This window comes from Glycine max, chromosome 5 (genome assembly GCF_000004515.6).
Source record: "Glycine max cultivar Williams 82 chromosome 5, Glycine_max_v4.0, whole genome shotgun sequence".
Taxonomy (NCBI): Eukaryota; Viridiplantae; Streptophyta; class Magnoliopsida; order Fabales; family Fabaceae; genus Glycine; species Glycine max.
In genome coordinates, this window is record NC_038241.2 from 29,577,252 (window position 1) to 29,597,356 (window position 20,105).

Below are 20,105 nucleotides of genomic sequence, written 5' to 3' on the forward strand. Positions count from 1 at the left end.
CCCACCAAGCCCAACTCTGGGTTATAGGCCAGGTGTACCCAGATCCGATTTTGGATCAGGCAGATCCAATCGTGAAGGGAACGGAGGAAAAACAGAATTCAACAACGAGCCACGCCATCCTTTATTCCAAGAGATCACGGGTGAAGGGAACGGAGGAAGAACAGAATTCAACAACGAGCCACGCCATCCTTTATTCCAAGAGATCACGGCGTCCGCCATCTTTCGTATCAAGAGCTGTTTGAACGTAAGCAGAAGGGCTTGTGTTACAAATGTGAGGGACCCTTCCATCCTCTCCAACAATGGCCGAACCGTCAATTGTGTGCTATGTTACTGGACGAGGACGATGAAGAGAAAGGGGATGCAAATGTGGTGGAAGTAGAGGACCAAACTGATGAAGAAGGGGACAAAGGGGAATGCAGCATGATGTTTTCGGGAAATACTACAGCTGAGATCAGCCAGAAACCACAAACCATGAAAGTAAGAGCCATGATCAATGGAGTTCCCATCTTACTGTTGGTGGACAGCAGTGCCACTCATAATTTTATATCGACAAAGTTGGTCCAGGCCAATCCTGCCTAGGGTAGCTTTGCTATTCTTAGCCGGTCCCAAGCCCGGATAAAAGGAGAGGGTTGTGTTAGGCTTTCGACAGCCAACGTTAAACTTTGTCGAATCTCTATGACATGGATCAATTACGTAATAATGTGAATGCTAGGTCGTTGCCCGGAAGCAACGCGCTGTATGGCTCGAGTACAGTGTCAAAAGAGCAAGGGCCGCTGCATCGCCGCCCGGATGTAGTGAAAAGTAAGCAAGGGTTCCCACATTTTCGTGAACGGGTGTGGGTAAAGAAGCTAGTTCATGACAGGAGGATTCGCTTTGGTACATGGAATATAGGCACACTTACTGGAAAATCTATGGAAATAGTGGATGTTATGGTGAGGAGGAAGATCAATTTTATGTGCCTACAAGAAACTAAGTGGACAGGTGAAAAAGCGAAAGAATTAGACAAATCGGGATTTAAGCTGTGGTATACGGGAAAAATCAGATCAAGAAATGGGGTAGGGATTATTGTGGACAAGGAGTGGAAGAAGGATGTCTTGGATGTAAGAAGAGTAGGAGATCGTATCATAGTCTTAAAATTGGTAGTGGGACAGGACACCTTTAATGTTATTAGTGGGTACGCACCTCAGGTTGGGTTAGCAGAACACTTTAAGGTAAAATTTTGGGAGGATCTAAAAGGGGTACTTCAGGATATACCCCAAGGAGAGAAAGTTTTCCTAGGAGGGGATCTCAATGGACATGTAGGTAGCGTGGCTAGAGGTTTTGAGGGGGTGCATGGGGGTTTTGGCCTAGGGGAGATGAATGGGGAGGGTAAATCCATCTTGGAGTTTTCGGAGGCTTTGGATCTTTCTATAGCCAATACATGGTTTAAGAAAAGAGAGGAACATCTTATCACTTACAAAAGTGGAGGGACATGTTCTCAGATAGATTTCTTCCTTATCAGGAAGTCTGATAGGAAGTATTGCTTGAACTGTAAAGTTATCCCGGGAGAGAGCTTGACTACCCAACATAGAGTTTTGGTTATGGATGTAAGAATTAGAGATAGGGCAAAGAGAAGAAGTCCTATGGTAGCACCAAGGATCAAATGGTGGCACTTGAAGGGTGAGAAACAAGGAATCTTCCAACAAAAGATATGGGAGGGTTGGTGTGGACAATCACAAGGAAGTGCAAATGATATGTGGAACAAGATGTCCCAAGAGATTATTAAAGTGGCTAAAGAGACGTTGGGTGAATCTAGAGATTTTGGACCTAGGGGTAAAGAATCGTGGTGGTGGAATGAAAATGTTCAGAGCAAAGTTAGAGTAAAAAAGGAGTGTTTCAAGGAGTGGTCTAGGGGTAGAAATTCTGAAACTTGGGATAAGTATAAGATAGCTAGAAATGAAACCAAAAAGGCGGTGAGTGAGGGAAGAGCCCAAGCTTTTGACGGACTATACCAAGCTCTAGGAACCAGGGACGGAGAAAGATCTATATATAGGCTTGCTAAGGGTAGAGAGAGGAAGACTAGAGATTTGGATCAAGTAAAGTGTGTTAAGGATGAAGAAGGCAAAGTCTTAGTGCATGAAAAAGATATCAAGGAAAGGTGGAAGGCGTATTTCCACAACTTATTTAATGATGGATATGGATATGACTCTAGCAGTCTAGACACAAGAGAAGAGGACCGGAACTATAAGTACTATCGTCGGATTCAGAAACAGGAAGTAAAGGAAGCGTTGAAAAGAATGAGTAATGGTAAGGCGGTGGGGCCAGACAACATACCTATTGAAGTGTGGAAAACTCTTGGAGATAGAGGTCTTGGGTGGCTCACCGAACTCTTTAACGAAATTATGAGGTCAAAACGCATGCCGGAGGAATGGAGGAGAAGCACGTTAGTGCCAATCTATAAGAATAAGGGGGATATACAAAATTGTGCAAATTATAGGGGAATCAAGCTCATGAGTCATACCATGAAATTATGGGAAAGAGTGATCGAACGGAGATTAAGAAAGGAGACTCAAGTTACTGAGAATCAATTTGGTTTCATGCCGGGAAGGTCGACCATGGAAGCGATTTATTTATTACGGCGGGTGATGGAGCAATATCGCATGGCCCAACAAGACTTGCACTTGATTTTTATTGACTTGGAGAAAGCGTATGATAGAGTGCCTAGAGAGATTTTGTGGAAAGCTCTAGAGAAGAAAGGGGTTAGGGTTGCATATATTCGAGCTATCCAAGATATGTATGATAGGGTATCGACTAGTGTTAGGACACAGGGTGGAGAGTCAGACGATTTTCCCATCACAATTGGTTTACATCAAGGGTCAACCCTTAGCCCCTACCTTTTTACCTTAATTCTGGATGTCCTCACGGAACAAATCCAAGAGATAGCGCCGAGATGCATGCTTTTTGCAGATGACATAGTCCTCCTTGGAGAGTCGAGGGAGGAGTTGAATGAGAGGTTGGAAACTTGGAGACGAGCTCTAGAAACACATGGCTTTCGCCTAAGCAGAAGCAAATCGGAGTATATGGAATGTAAGTTCAACAAAAGAATGAGGGTTTCTAACTCAGAGGTGAAAATAGGAGACCATATTATCCCTCAAGTCACACGGTTTAAATATCTTGGGTCTGTAATACAGGATGATGGGGAAATTGAAGGGGATGTGAATCATCGCATTCAAGCAGGATGGATGAAATGGAGAAAAGCATCGGGGGTGTTATGTGATGCAAAGGTACCGATCAAGCTAAAGGGAAAGTTTTATCGGACTGCGGTAAGACCGGCGATTTTGTACGGAACAGAATGTTGGGCGGTCAAGAGCCAACATGAGAATAAAGTAGGTGTAGCGGAGATGAGGATGTTGCGGTGGATGTGTGGTAAGACTCGACAGGATAAAATTAGAAACGAAGCTATTAGAGAGAGGGTTGGAGTAGCGCCTATTGTAGAGAAGATGGTGGAAAATAGACTTAGGTGGTTTGGGCATGTAGAGAGAAGACCGGTAGACTCTGTAGTGAGGAGAGTAGACCAGATGGAGAGAAGACAAACAATTCGAGGCAGAGGAAGACCCAAAAAGACTATAAGAGAGGTTATCAAAAAGGATCTCGAACTTAATGATTTGGATAGAAGTATGGTACTTGATAGAACATTATGGCGGAAGTTGATCCATGTAGCCGACCCCACCTAGTGGGATAAGGCGTTGTTGTTGTTGTTGTAAAGTTGGTCCAGGCCATGGGGTGGAAGATTTAAACCCTTGAATATGAAGCTGGGAGATGGATTTATGGCGTGAGCACAGGGAATTTGCCCAGATGTGGAGAGAGGTGCTGTGGTGGCAAGGAGTTACTGAATTACACTTGTGAGGAATGGGTAGTATTGGATATATAGGGATTGTTTGGAGGAGAGAGAATCACTTTTTGATTTGAGAATTCTGTTATGGACCAAGGGCATTGGCCTCTCTGAAGGAGCTTTGCTCTGCGGCAGTGGGTTCGTCCTTCTGTATTTGCCTTTGTTATTATTGAAATAATACACTTATTCCCTATTCAGCATTTCTATTGTTCTTCTGCTTTTCTGGTTCCTAACAGAAATAAACTAGAAAACAACACTCTTCCTGAGAATAGAATCCCTCTGATTTCAGCCTGACCTCCCACTTCTCCAATAACAGAATCTCCCCTCTCAACCCCCACACTCCTCTTTTTTATTTGTTAGCCTATAACTGCTGGCCCAATAAGCACCACAATTGGTTACCCATCATTATAAGATATTAATGCCGTTACCAATCAACATCTAAATCATATTGTAAATAAAATTGTAGAAAATTAAAATTGTCTTTGTATTTTCAAGTATTATTAACTTCAAATCAATATTCTTAGCAAGTGATGGAAAAGGAAAATACTTATCATATGTTTGTGGGTCAATTACAGAGAGGAAAGTAATTTCATGCATGTCAATACCTTTAGAGAATTTGACCCAGGTGTGTTTGCCAAGTCATTTGCTACAACTTCAGAGCATTTGCCATTTAATTTCACTGAGCTACTAGCATTATCAAATGACCCAGATTTGGACAGCAAACCAAGATTTTTTCTCTTTCTAGTATCATAAATAGCTATATTTTTCTCAGCATTCTGCTTTGGAAAATAACGAGCCTTTGCCAGCTGTCCTTTAAATTCTGAGTTCAACAGAGGAGATCCTGCACAGAAACCTTGAAGTTTAACGATATTTATCTCAATTAACTACAACCAAAACAGAAAAATTTCAGTATTGTGCCACATAACACATCCTATCTCAGTTTGCGAGCCCAATGTTGGCGATTCATTAAACTAAATAAGAGGGTAACTTCAGTTTTTACTAAGAATCATAGGAAGATTGCATCACATTCATCAGCTAACAGGCATGGTGTCCAGTCTTTAAACAAAGACAGGGTTATCAAAATGAGTGCTGAACCCCCTGCTACAACACTCTACTGCATAGGGACTTTTTATGCAGCACTTTTAAAAATGGAAAAGTAAAAGCAACCAAAGATTTTACTTCTGAGCTCCAAATTTCTTGCAATTGTCAAAATAAAGCAGAAGTTCCTTACTTTTATAGTGATAAGAGATGTGAAAACACCTTAGAAGTTGAGTTAGATATAAAAGGAAAGGCTGTTGAAACAAGATCCAAATTCCCCAAAGCATGCAAACCAACCAACAAATCTCTACTAAGTAGGGATTTACCTTCTCCAATTTTTTGAAAGGGGACTCCCTACTAAGTAGAGATTTGTTGGTTGGTTTGCATGCTTTGAGGAATTTGGATCTTGTTTCAAGAGCCTTTCTTTTTCTATCTAGCTCAACTTCTAAGGTGTTTTCACATCTCTTATCACTAAAAGCATAAGGAACTTTAGCTTTCTTTTGACAATTGCAAGAAGTTTGCAGCTCAGAAGTAAAATCTTTTGTTGCTTTTGCTTTAACATTTTTGAAAGTCTTGCATGAGAAGTCCCTATACAGTAGAGTGTTGTGGCAGGGTTTGGGAGGTTTGGCACTCATTTTGAAAACCCTGTCTTTTTCCAAAGAATGGACACCATGCCTGTTAGCTGATGAGTAAGATCTAGAACTTATACCTGGTGACTTCCTGCAGTCTTCACAGACCCACCAGTCACCTTCCGGAAGTTTGTCCAACTTATCATCGTTACAATAACTGGTTGATGAATGAAAAATAAAACCATATCATTTCACTTCCCCATAAAATGAGAGGATACCAAAACAAAAATACAATGATGCAAGATATTAAAATATTTACATGTGTTCTGCCCCATCAGGACACTTGTTACAAATAGCAAGATACTCTTCTATTCCTTGATCCCCACAGATATCACAAAGTGTAACCTGTTATCAATTGGAAGCCAAAAAAGCTATATAAATTCATTTGAAACAAAAAAAACAAGCAAAATTTTATGTTGTCTCTATACCTCTTTAACACATTATAATGCTAGTAGTATAACCTAATGAATTATGTTAGTAATTAACACAAAGGAAATTATTGACAACAGAACTTGATGATGAGGTATACAGACATGGGAAAAAAACAAAAGAAAAATAAGGATTTGTAGATAGAATTTCGGACACTAAAATAGCACAAAATGCCACAACAGGATGGAAAGGATTATGTAGAAGAGCAAGTTTGTCAGGAGAGAAATTTTGTATGGGATAAATAACAGTGCCATGTATAACAGAGAGAGAGAGAAGGATAACGTTAAGGATCCATAAGATACTCGCCAAGATAGCTTTGAAGGAAGAAAATACTAAATAGCACAGTACTCAGTACTACAGGGGGAGAAGGCTGTAGACATCTGAGTTTTTTAAAAAGAAAATTCACACTGAAGCAACTTAATCTCACTATTAAAAGTAGCAAAGTAGATCTACTTCGTACATTGCATATTCACTTCAAACGTTCTGTGCACCATATGGCTCTAGTACTTAAGTCATACATATGCTTTCTATTTTATACCTCACTTAACTTTCCCTGATTTCTTCAACATGTATTTCCTAATTTACCACCTGTCCATTTTGCATATGGCCATTTTATTATAAAAAGTTTAAAATTTAACCATTAACTATTAGGTTATTATATTCTTCCTTAGCTCACAATTCACATAAAGAAGCTCCTTGATGCAAATCATCAACTATTGGTGAGGTTTCAGATAACCCAGTTTCTCCTCTAGCATTCAATCAAGAGCAATTTCATCAATTTTGTGGAACTAATTAAACAGTGTGAAACCAAGAGACTTTTGCTTTTACTGAGTTCCCAAACACACCTCAGTGGATTACAATATTTCGCTATAGGAATGTAGAACCTCAATGAACAATAGGATAAGATTGGGTAATCGCAATTCTTTTTCATGAATTTGAAAAAACAGATACAATAAACTCCAATGCAATTTGAAATTGAATCAATAAATCTATATAGCTGGAAGTGACACAGCAGAACTAGAACAAATAGTTCAATAAAATATCTACTTCTAAAAGTTTAAAACAACAACAAAACCTTATACCACTAGCTTCAGAGATATTATTTATCATGAAATCCCTCCTGACAACTTCCTCCAATGTCCTTCTTGGTTTCTCTCTCCTCCTTTTCACAAGACTAAAAACCATGCAATAGACTCTTCTCACTAGTGCCTCCCATGGCCTTATTTATGTGTGTCAAAACCACCTTAACCAATTTTTCCTTATAAAATAATTTAGTATCTTGCCCTTTCTTGTGTGACACACATTCTTCTTAACATTCTCATTTCTACTACTCTGACCTTTTTCTCTTGCTGTCAATTTAAAGCTCAACATTCACTACATTAGTACAGTTAGAGATATAGCAATATGATAAAACTGACCTTTGAGTTCGGTAAGTACTTTAGGATTGCAAATAACCCTTGATGCCTTTCTCCATTATAGTCATTCCGCTTGTATCCTATGTATAATATCCTCAATTTCCTCATCATTTTGTAGTATTGGTCGCAACTATTTATACTCAGAAAACTGTGGTATGACATCTCCCATTCTTACTTCCAAGTCATATTCTCGTTTCTTGCTAAAACTTCCATGTATATAATTTGTCTTACTAGCAAAAATCCTTTATTTCTAAAGTTTGTCTTCAAACTTCAAGTTTAAAGTTAACAACTGCTACCCTTGATTCCTGAATCAAAACTATATCATCCAAAAAAAGATGCAAATAAGGATGATGATCTTTCGCATGTCCCTAGTAAGCACAACAAAGACTGGATTAAAAGATTAAGGACTTAAGGATGAGCCTTGATGTAATCCTATTCCTATAGAAACGTACTTAACCTCGTCTCTTGGAGTTCTCTCACTAATATTAGCCCTTCATACATGTCTTGTATAGCCCGAATTTTGAAAATATCTAATGCTAAAACAACAAAGGTAAATAAACATCAAAAAAGCCTAGGCTTACAAGGACTGAAAGCCAAAATGCATACTGAGATACAAAAACAAAAACTAGAACCAGCCCATGTTTATTGAACTCTACCCACATAAGTAGCTTGGAGCATTTTAATGTATAAAAGAAAGCAGTTGCTGCTTACATCTTCAATTTACCGAAAAGTTTATTCTCCCAAATTTTCTAGCAACACCATCCTCTACCCTCCTAATCTATGACACAAGTCTATGGAAACAGCCAATGTTTACATCTTCAGTTTACCATGATACTAATCAGTAAAAGATTCCATATTCTCTTGATTTTTAATTTAGGATCTAAAACTATTCCTTTTATGTCACTCAAATCTAATAATCAGCCACCAGCATACAAGATTTCAATGTCTGATAATTTACAAACTGTAAACTTCATAGCAATCCCTAGACATCCAGAATGTACAAGGCATTATGTGTATTGTGGCATTATTAGTTCATTCTAAGGTCCTTGCCTTGGGTATCTCCACACCCTTTAGGAGCATTTAGTTCAAACTCTATTCACTTAAAGCTATTCTTTTTGCTATTCAAAGCTAATAATCAGCCACTAGCATACAAGATTTCAACTTCAAAAAGAATTGAGAACTTCAAAGTCCAAAGCAATCCATCCTAGAAACCCAGAATGCACAAGGACCTGTGTGTACTGTTGCATTATCAGTTCATTCTAAAGTAGTTATTGATACTTATTTTGGGGGGTCCTTGCACCACGGGTAACCCAACACCATTTAGGGGCATTTAGATTTAGTTAAAAAAATGAAAAATATTCCCAACAACATGGGGGGCGAAGTGTATTTCTGGGAAATGAGAATGATTCGAATTGCTAACAGCAGAAAGAGGTAGTCGAATTTTGGTAATCAACGACCCATGTGGGTAGCTGAACTCACCAGCCAGCTGTAAACCTTCAGCAACTGCACAAGGAGCCTGAATTTGGTCATTGGCAACAATGGTCAAAGTCACCAACCATCATCAATCTTAGGCATGGGCTGAAAGTGTTAACGGAAAGATTGTGATCCTCTTCAGTGAGAAATTGCGGTGGAATTTGAGGAGAAACAACAAATCGAAGAAGATTGTGAGCCTTGATAACTGGCTCGATTTGCTGATGCCACAGCAAAAAATTCTCATCATCGAGCTTTTCAGAGATTTGATGAGAAAATGTAGCTGAGAAGATGCTAAAATCGAGGAAGAAGAATCATTTTCATGCGGAGGATGCGACTGTAATGGAGTTGCATGGATCAGATCTTTGTGCGTGGATCAGACAGCTCTGATACCATGTTAACAGAAATTGAACATGTTTATTTATGAAAATGAGATAATACAAAAGGTACTGACTCTCTGTTTACAAAACCTATTTATATTACAGAGACTCAGTTAGAAGTTAGTTACAACTGTCTGACTAAGACAGTTATACCTGATTAGAGTTTAGCTACTATAGTTAACACTAGGTAATTACAAAACAGAAAGGAGTTATACACTCACATGAAGTTGCAGGCCATCATTAATTATTAACATGTGCATAAAACGGCTGGATTTCAGTGAACAGCAGTGGTGGCCATAGTCACCCTCACCCACTGTCACTAGCTAAGGATAGTCAAATGCTGGCAATCATCGACAATGACTGAAGTCATCAGCCATTGACAATCATCAATAGGAACAAGATGGCTGAATTTTGGCAACTGGAGGTAGCGGACAGAGGCCAATGGTGGTTGAGGATTGTGAACATTGATGCAACAATTGTTTTTTGATAACATGGCACGAATAAGTATTTTAGACATTTCACCCTGAACATTGATAAAACGATTGTTTTTTTATAACATGGCACGAATAAGTATTTTAGACATTTCATATGGCAACATATTCCTAAATTGCTCAGCCTTAGGAATGGAGCCAACCTTCCTCCGTAAAGTGTGAGAATATTGGGAAAAAATCATTTCCAAGTACATGCCCCCTTTCAGGGTAAGACAAATGCTGTTTAAAAAACTGAGGTCACCCTTCCCAGCAATGTGTTTCTGCAGGCTCAAACATTATACATGGCAAAGGCCCCTCAACCACTTAGATTAAGCTTGCTAAAAGTCTAAAACTACTGAGACCCTTTCTTGTTCAGGCAGGGGGCAAGCATGATTAATGTGATGATTCCTCTTGAACATAGTGGCACATGGGACTCAGTTTCTCTTGCTCTATAGAAAGAATTGTAGGGTATCAATGGGTATAGGCTATAAACCAAAGGGTCAAATTGACTGTTTTATGCTTGCCTAGTTACAAAGGAGTACACTGAATGACTCGAACAGTCTTGGTTACAGTAATACATTTTCTCCCTTAGCTAAGATTACTTTTTGTTCGGCTTTCTCATACCATGGTAGTTATTGAGTATTGACCATTGTATTAGCAAAACATTCTTCCTACATAGTGAACTTTAAGAACAAATATATAAATAAAGAAACCATTTGGGTTCATTGCTTAGGAGGAGTCAAGCTTGGTTTGTAAACTTGTTGACACTCTAATGGATTTGAACTGTAAATTATTACCATACTAGGGGGAGCCTTATTTAGATCCTGGTAGGTACAAGGATTTAGTTGGGAAATTAAACTATCTTACAATAACCAAACTGGATATTTCCTTTCCAGTTAATGTGGTGAGTCAATTCATGCAATGTCCAAGTGTTGATCTTGATAACTGAAATGACATGAATTTGGGCTAGGTCAACCTAACTCAACACTAAAAGCTAGCTCATGAGGTGAAGATTGTCTAAGCCTTTATAAGCTCTACTTTGGTCATATCTATAGTTAGTGTGAGATCTCAACCCACTTCCCTCAGAGATTTATAGGAATAATTTTTTATATTTTTTTTTTTTGAACGGCCAAATATATATATATATATTAAAAGATAAATAGTACCAGAGGTACTACAAGATAACACAGGAGAGAAGATCTCCTGGAACAAAAAAACGAATATAGCAATACATCAGCCCGACAATAAAACAGCAAAAACCCAGCCCTACAGATCACACACTAATTAAAAGCCATAGCCATAGCTGAGGACCATTGATGGAAAGGAACATTAAAATCCTTTTCCCACCCCCTCAGCCAGGACCAAGTGAGAAAAATTGTATTATCCACCAACTTTGAGATGACAAAAGGCTGATTATTAAAGATCATGTCGTTTCTGAGCTTCCATATTGACCTTGTAGCTGCTATCCACCATATTTTCCACCTTCTATTGGTATCCTTCGAGCCTACCAAGGAAGAATGCTGGAGGAAATTATCCATAGGCCTACAATGGAGGACTTTATCTTCCTTAACCCAGGAATTAAATTCCCACCACAGAGGCATAACTTTATGGCACGTGAAAAACAGATGAGAGGCAGATTCAACTTTGCTTTGGCAGAAGGGACAAAGGTCATTTTCAATGTCGACTTGCCTCCTAGATAAGTTATCCTTAGAGGGAAGCCTATCCCAAAGTAATCTCCAGGCAAAAGATAAAGCTCTAGGTGGAATTTTAATATCCCAAAGCTGTCGAAAACCTAAACATTGATCTTTGGAAAGCTGCTTAGCTTTGATACAAAGATAAGCAGAATTAGTAGAGAAGATCCCCTTAGGTTCAGCTCCCCACACCCGAGAAGATCCCCTTAGGTTCAGCTCCCCACACCCAAGTATCTTTCAAACTTGCAATTGGGCTTATTGCAGCAGTTTGATCAATAAAAACTGAGGCTCTCCCCATTTCATTGTCAAACAAATTTCGCCTCCAAGAAAACTTTCATTCCCATCCAGTTTCACAAAAGGAACCCATATTTGCCACTGTCTGAAGTTTTTGAGATGAAATTTGATATAATTTTGGGAATTTTTCTTTAAGGGTTATCCCACCATCCACCCAAGAGTCTTCCCAAAAAAGAATTTGATCACCCCTACCCAACTTCCAAATGAACTGCTTGGAGACATCAGCCATACTACTGTGATTAATAATGGACCTCAAATCAGACCACCAGTGAGAGAAACACTGCTTTGGAGGCCCTTCTTCTAAGCCTCTCCAACCCCTGTACTTTGAAGTCAAAATTCTGCTCCAAAATTGATCTGGTTGCTGAAACATCAACCATTTCCATTTAATTAGAAGAGCTTTGTTGAGAGCCTTGATGTCTTTGACTCCCAATCCTCCCCTTTCTCTAGAGGCACACACTTGACTCCAAGCCACCCAAGCTATCTTCTTCCCTTCTAGATTACCACCCCAAAGAAAGTTTCATTGAATGACAATAAGCCTATTAATCATTGCTGAAGGGGCCCTGAAAAAAGACATATAAAACAAGGGCAAAGCTGTTAAGACAGCATTAATTAAAGTGATTCTGCCAGCCATTGATATACTTCTCTGATTCCATTTATTTAGCCTAGCCTCGAATTTTCTGATTATAGGCTCCCACACCACCTTCCTTCTCGGATTGACACCTATAGGCAGCCCTAAATAGCATAAGGGAAAATGCAGAGGGCCACGGTTCAAGAAGTCAGCAGAAAGTCTACACCACTCCTCAGATTGTCCAATTGCTCCAAATTGGCTCTTGGCAAAATTGATTCTCAGGCCAGAAACCATCTCAAAGCTTCTAAGAATAGCCTTGATAACTTTAACATTATCCATTGAAGCTTCCCCAAAAAAGATAGTGTCATCAGCAAATTGAAGGATATTCACTGGAACCTTATTCTTCCCCACCATAAAGCTGTGGAGGCAGTTTTTAGATACTGCTTCCCTCATCATTCCTGTCAAACCTTCAGCAACCAAGTCAAACAATAAAGGGGTCAAAGGATCCCCTTGTCTCAACCCTCTTTGAGGCTTAAATTCAGTAGTTGGGCTTCCATTCACTAGGATAGATATAGAGGCTGATGTGAGGCACCCCTTAACCCAACCAATCCACCTGTCATGAAACCCCATTCTTTTCATCATATAAAAAAGGAATTGCCAAGACACAGAGTCATAGGCTTTTTCGAAATCCACTTTAAACACCAAGCAAGACCTCTTTGACCTCCTAGCCTCCTCAACAACCTCATTAGCAATTAGGACTCCATGGAACAGCTGTCTACCCTTAACAAAGGCTGACTGTCTTTCATCAATGAGGTGATTCCTGACCTTGCTAAGCCTATTAGATAGAATTTTAGCAATGACTTTGTAGACACATCCTATGAGGGATATGGGTCTGAAATCACTGATATGTTGAGGGTCCTTAAGCTTAGGGATAAGGGCAATGAATGATGAATTGAGACCCTTAGGAAAAGCAGCATTCACATGAAATTCTGCAAAAAAACCTTAGAAACTCAGGTTTCAGATCCTTCCAAAAATGCTTAATAAATCTGAAATTAAACCCATCTGGCCCTGGGCTTTTGTCACTACCACAAGCCCACATTGCAGAAGATATCTCCTCCTCTTTAAAAGGCTCAACCATCATCTCTCTCTGATTTGAAGTCAGGACATTAAAAGAGACCCATCTAGATTAGGTCTGAGCAGATTAGGTTCAGAAAATCTGCTCTAAAAATGCGGTTCAGAAAATCTGCTCTGAAAATGCTGCAGAATTTCAGCCTTAATCAGATTAAGGTTTTCTACCCAGCTGCCATCAATCAACATCCCCCTCAAAGCATTTCTCCTCCTGCTGTAATTAATAATTTTGTGAAAATAAGAGGTATTGGTGTCTCCCTCTTTGATCCATTTGCTTCTAGACTTCTGTCTCACAATAGATTCATGGAGAGTAGCCTTTTCCCAAAGATCAGCTTGAGTTTTCTTGAGCTCTTGGACTTGCTGGTTAGAAGGCTGAGCTGTCAAAGAGTTCTCCAATTCATTTAACTTTTGTTGGATCTGCTTCACTTTGTTACCCAAGTCTCCAATATTGTCTTTACTCCAATTTTTCAACCTTTGCTTGAGGTTCTGAAGTTTGCATTTTAGAGCATAACCACCCCACCCCCTAGGCTAAGATTCAGACCAGCAATCCCTCACCACCTTCTGATAGTCTTTATTCATTAACCAACCATCATAAACCTTAAAAGGCTTAGGGCCCAGTCAATGCATTTAGAATACATAATGATAGGACAATGATCAGAGTAATTCCTTTCAAGGTTAAATTGGAAACTATCAGGCCACTTAGATAACCATTCATCAGAGACCAGCACTCTATGCAATTTGCTTTTACAAGATCCATTTGGCCTAACCCAGGTAAAGAGCTTACCCACACAAGGAATGTCATCTACCTCCATAACGGCAAGCCAATCATTGAATTCAGCTATAAGATTAGTATTTGAATTATTGTGATTGGTTCCCATTCTTTCAGAGGGATGTCTAACACAATTGAAATCCCCTACAAGACACCAATAATCAACTTGAGACTGAAGCTTCCTTCTACTCAAAATCTGCCACAACTGTCTTTTGCCTTCTATATCACAAGGAGCATAAATATTGGCCACAACAACTCTCTGCATATCAGTCAACCAAACCCCTTCCAACAGAATGAGCCCCTTTTCAGAGGTTGTAAAGTCAACCTGGAAGTTTTTGTTATTCCAAACACACAGCAGCCCCCAGCACTGTTCACAGCTGAGTGCCATTCCCAAGCAATATCTGGGTGCCCCCACAAGGCCTGGCAAGCTGCCTTATCGAAAGAGTCCCTCTTTGTTTCTTGCAAACAGAGAAGGTCCACCTTGAGCTTCCCAACCAAGTTCCTGATAGAGGCCCATTTAATACCTCTACCCAACCCTCTAATATTATAGGATAGGATATTCATCTATGGGCTTTCCTATTACCCAACTCTATAGCTTCTTTTCTGTCTCAGGATTCCATATTGGCATAGTTTTGGATAAAGTTAGAATGGTCTGTATCTGCCTCCATGCCTATGCTTTTTCCCAAATTTCATAGTTGTTGAGCCTCTTCCAACACCTCTGTGTTACATTCAATTTTACTTTTTTTTAACCTCCTTTCTGCTCCAAAATGACCCTGGTTTTGGGCCTTGTCCCGGTTATCAATCATGGCAGCCATGTCATTATCTCCTTCTTGTAGTTGAGATTGATCTTCCACAGGTTGAAGAAGTCGGGCTTTATATTGAAGGTGTCTTTGTCTAACATAGACTTTGGAATATTTATCTGGGGTCTCTTTAGAGGATTGGGCTACAGGAAAGAGTTCTTCCTTATTACACCCCTTATTTTTCCATAGTGGGCCCATGTTGTGGCTTGGCCCAACATCTTCTTGAGGCTGCACAGGATGCAGATCTGAATGGGGTTCTACGCGCCTTGTGTCTCCCTCGGCTTCCCCATTATAAGGCTGATCAAAAGGAACTTTATCTCCACCATTCAAATTATTTCCTTCTTGTTGACTACTCTGCTTTCGAGCAGCAGCTTGAGTCTTATAACAGGCAGCCTCTTTAATGAAAGCTTTTACTTTTTTCGTTTCTGCCTTGCTTTCTCCTAGGTCAAACTTTGCCATATCAAGACCCTGTGTACCCTCCTCGATATCCTTTGACTTGTCCCTGTGGATTTCGTCAGATTGGGTTTTGCCCAGTGGTCTGGTTTCACGGTAGCACCCATTAGTACCTCCTTCTGACCGTTGGATATTGGGGGATCTCGGTTTGTTGTTGGACAATTCCGGCGAGAAGGAAAAATTAGTGTCGCTGTTGTCGTCGACGTCGCCGACGTCTCCTCCGTCGTCCGACGTTATCTCCTCCGACCAAACATCGGACGTTGAGCTTCCTTTCTGGTTCGACCCGCCATCTACCCCTATCTCCTCCACGATCCACACCCGATATTCAATCTCGCCCACTCGAACGATGACATCTCTCCTTATTGACGGCGGGAGAGGTGTCCTCACCAACAACCGAGCCCGGTCCAGTCTGCAACGGTCCTCTATGTCATCGTCTAGTTCGATGACGTCGCTGATAGTGGAAACAGCTTTCTTGAGGTGATCCACTTCCCACACCTCTATCGGAAATCCCCACACTTGAAGCCAAACAACCCAGTTATTAGGCCTACACCCCGGCCTCCACTTCTCCAACGAGTAAAAAAGGGAGTTTCCGCTTTCCATCTCCATTTGAATGATGAGTTGAGCTTTTTCGTCCGACAACCCAGTGAGGAGAATCATGTCATCACCGAGAAATATGGTACGAATATTGTACCCTAAGTCCCATGCTATTCGATCCTCTAAGGTCTCCACCGCCATAACCTTCTTTAACTTCCCAACCCAAGCTTCATTGCACCAATATCCCCTACCTTCATTTGGGGTGATCGATATAGTTGGTGTTAAGACCTCACCTCTCGTCCTATCGCCTGGAAGTTCCCCCTTGGTCGTCACTTCCGCGTATGATCTCCGAAAAGGTCCAGTGGTTACTTCGCAAGGTTTACAGGGTACCTTGAAGGGGTTCCTCCCGACAATAGTCTTTTGCTGCAACTCTTCAGTCCATGCTGTCCTCGTGAACCTAGGTAAGTTGACAAATAGTTTATAATCGTTGATGAAGATATTGTCCAACTTCACCTCCAGACCTTTTGCATCCGAGACTCCCTTAAACCGCACGAAACCGTATCTTCTACCTTCCCTGTTGCGCCTTTTGACAATGTAGACTTCTCGCACATCACCCCATTTTTTGAAATATTTCCATAGCAACTCTTCGTTAGCTTCGTCGGGAAAGTGAGTGAAGTAGTATGATGTAATGTTGTCCTTGTTCCTCCAATTGAGGTGGCAGCGTGTAGAGTTGCCCCGTGCCTCAAGGTTTAGTGTTTGTTTGTCTGCTATTAGAATCTTCTTCGTATCCTTTGTTGTCTTTCTGCTAATTGTTAAGCTATAGGCTACCCAGGTCCTATGTATGCTTCCCTCCCCTGATTACAAAATCCCTCGCTTAGATTACTCGACCATTGATTAAAATGCATTACAAAACCTTTTTCCAGATTCCTAAACCATGACCAACACAAGAAGATTGCCTCATCCATTAGTTTGTTACCATTAAAGCTCTCATTTGAGAAAACTATCCGATTCCTATGCTGCCAAATAGTCCAGGTTAATGCTATCCACCAGCACTTCCATCTATGAGCTCTTAGTCCAGCATATCCCCCATGAGCATGTTGGAGGAAATGATGTCTCAGATTTTGCGGGAAAGCACTTGAGATGTTTACCCAAGACAAAGATTCCCACCATAGAGGGAGGGTTTTACTACAGTTGAAAAATAGATGAGTTGCATCATCCTCATTGTTCCTGCAAAATGGGCATAGTAGATCATTGATTTCTACGTTCCTCCTTCTCAGGTTTAATTTTGTTGGCAATCTATCTCTAATTAATCTCCAAGCGAAAAAGGATGTTTTGGTTGGGATCTTTAGAATCCATAACTCCTTAAAAACTCCATCCTGATTCTCATCTATTGATTCGCCCATCAGCAGATTATATGCACTCCTCACCGAATATTGACCACTTGAATCAGCTTTCCACACCCAGTTGTCTCATCGATCTGGATGGATTAAACTACCTCCTATATCCCCCAAGAATCTAGCAGCCATGTCAATTTCATTGTCAAACATAGATCTCCTCCATATAAAATTCCACTCCCAGCCTGCAGCTGTATGACTTCCCATGTGCTGAATGAGCTGTTTTTGCTGGCAGGAAATGTGGTATAGCCTAGGGTATTTTAGTCTTAGTGGATTATCATCATCAATCCATCTATCCTCCCAAAACCTGACCCTATCTCTACACCCCACCCTCTAGGCTATTCCATTTTGAAAGAAATTACCCTTTTGCGATGGCTGGAACAATGACTTTAAGTCCTGCCACCACAAAGATTTGTTGTTGCCTCTTCTTTCATCATCCATACACCTCCAACCACCGTATTTTGAATCCAATACCTGAGCCCAGAGTTCCTCTTGGTGGTGAAACAGATTCCATCTCCATTTTCCCAGCAAAGCTAGATTGAAGCTCTTGATGTCCCTGATTCCTAATCCCCCTTTTTCTTTTGGGAGGCACATTGTATCTCATTTGACCCACTCAATCTTCTTTTGCTCGAGTCCTCCTCCCCGTAAAAATCGGCATTGTATACTCACCAACTTATCCACAACTCTGTTAAGAACCCTGAAAAACGAAAAGAAATAAATAGGAATGAATGTTAGGACTGACTTTATAAGAGTCATTCTGCCCCCAAATGAAATGTGTCTTTGTTTTCATTTTGCTAGCTTTCTCTCGCACTTCTTGATGATAGGCTCCCACAACTTGCAATGCCTTGGGTTTGTCCCAATTGGGATACCCAAGTATGTGAACGGTATGAACAATAATCTACAGTTCAAGTATTTTTCAGCATCCTTCTTCCATTGTTCCGGCTTCTCGATTGCCCCAAAACTGCTCTTTGCGAAATTAATTTTAAGCCCTGATACGAGTTCAAAGCTCCTCAGGATGACTTTGATTGCCTTGACATTTTCCATTGATGCCTCACCGAAAAATATTGTATCATCAGCATATTGTAGAATGCTGATTTCTACATTGTTTCTTCCTACTAAGAATCCTCTGAATAGGTTCTTTTCCACTGCTTCTCTCATCAATCCATTTAAGCCTTCAGCAACAATATTAAACAAGACGGCTGCTAGTGGGTCCCCCTGTTTGAGTCCTCTTTGCGGGATGAATTCAACCGAGGGGCTTCCATTCACCAATACCGAGATAGTAGCAGATTTGAGGCACCCCTCAACCTAATTAATCCACTGGGAGCAGAATCCCAGCCTCCGCAACATGTATATCAGAAAATCCCACGAAACTGAATCATATGCCTTTTCGTAGTCTACTTTGAACACTATGCATGGCTTTTGGCACCTTTTTGCTTCCTCAACTGCTTCATTTGCGATAAGCACGCTGTGTAGCAAATGTCTACCCCCTATGAAGGCAGTCTGTCTTTTGTCTATAATTGTTGGCAACACCTTCTTCAATCTTTTTGCTAATATCTTAGCCACAATCTTGTATGTGCAGCCTATTAGCGAAATAGGTTTGTATTCGTTAAGGTTTTGTGGGTCAGCAACCTTAGGGATTAGAGCAATAAAGGAGGCATTGCATCCCTTTGAAAAAATTCCACTAACAAAAAATTCCTCCAAAAACCGAACAACGTCGGATTTAATGACTTGCCAGAACTCCTTAATGAATTTAAAGTTTAGTCCATCTGGACCAGGACTTTTCTCGCTCCCACAATCTCATACAGCAGTCTTTATTTCATCCTCATGAAAGCGCTCCATCAGCATATCATTTTGTTGCTGTCCAATGCTCTGAAATCTGGCCCCGTCCAGCTTGGGTCTAACCCACTCGTTTTCTTCAAATTTGTTCATGAAAAACAAACGAACTGCCTCTTTCACTCTTCCCGATTCATCAATCCATGATCCGTCAATCATCACTCCTGTCAGAAAATTATTTCTACAATTTGAATTCAGCAACAAGTGGAAAAAGCATGAGTTGCAATCTCCTTCTTTAATCCATCTTGACCGCGCCTTCTGCCTCAATAAGGATTCATGTGATTGGGCAGCTATCCATAGATCCTCCTGTAGCTTTTTTCTGTCCAGCATTTCTTGGGTAGATAATTGTCTGTCGTTTATGTTCAATTCTAGCTTGTTCATCTCAGCTTCAATACTTCTTAACTTCTTGAAAGTATCTCCAAACTGTTCTTTGTTCCAGACCTTCAACCTCGCCTTAAGTCGTTTTATCTTCTCTTTCAGCACAAAACCCCCCCATCCCCTTTGCTAATTATTTGTCCAGCAGTCCTGAACAATTGTTCTGAATGTCCTATCCTGAAACCAGCAATCGAGGATCCTGAATGGTTTGGACCCCCAGTCAACATTCTTAGATCTCAACAAAATGGGGCAATGATCGGAGAAGTTCCGATCCAAAATAAATTGTATACTTCCAGACCATTTGGTAAACCAATCAGCAGAGACGAAAACTCTATCCAGCTTACTTTTGGCTGACCCGTTAGGCCTGTACCATGTAAATTTTCTCCCCACGCATGACACTTCTTCTACCTCCAGGTCTGCAATCCAATCATTGAACTCTTTCATAGTCCTATCATCCATCCCCCTATGACAAACACCCATTCTTTCTGTTGGTCTTCTGATGTTGAAATCTCCCAGTATGTACCATAGTCCACCAGAATTTGAATTTTTCATCTGCCTAACAAT

At 40.4% G+C, this 20,105-nt stretch overlaps 1 protein-coding gene and 1 non-coding gene across 3 annotated transcripts in view; both read right to left on the reverse strand.

Annotated features, from left to right (window-relative positions):
- The window catches only part of LOC100800115 (uncharacterized), a 29,207-nt gene that overhangs the window by 1,833 nt on the left and 7,269 nt on the right, over positions 1–20,105 (reverse strand). For both annotated transcript variants that reach the window (XM_006579910.4, XM_041015417.1), the window contains 3 exons: positions 5,798–5,883; positions 5,619–5,695; positions 4,477–4,712 (listed from right to left, as the gene is read on the reverse strand). In XM_006579910.4, the coding sequence (XP_006579973.1) occupies positions 4,477–4,712; positions 5,619–5,695; positions 5,798–5,883 (399 nt within the window). The remainder of the gene's footprint in view (positions 1–4,476; positions 4,713–5,618; positions 5,696–5,797; positions 5,884–20,105) is intronic.
- MIR4366 (microRNA MIR4366) lies at positions 5,115–5,376 on the reverse strand. Its single transcript, NR_048687.1, has one exon. It is a non-coding gene; the product is annotated as a microRNA MIR4366 (primary transcript).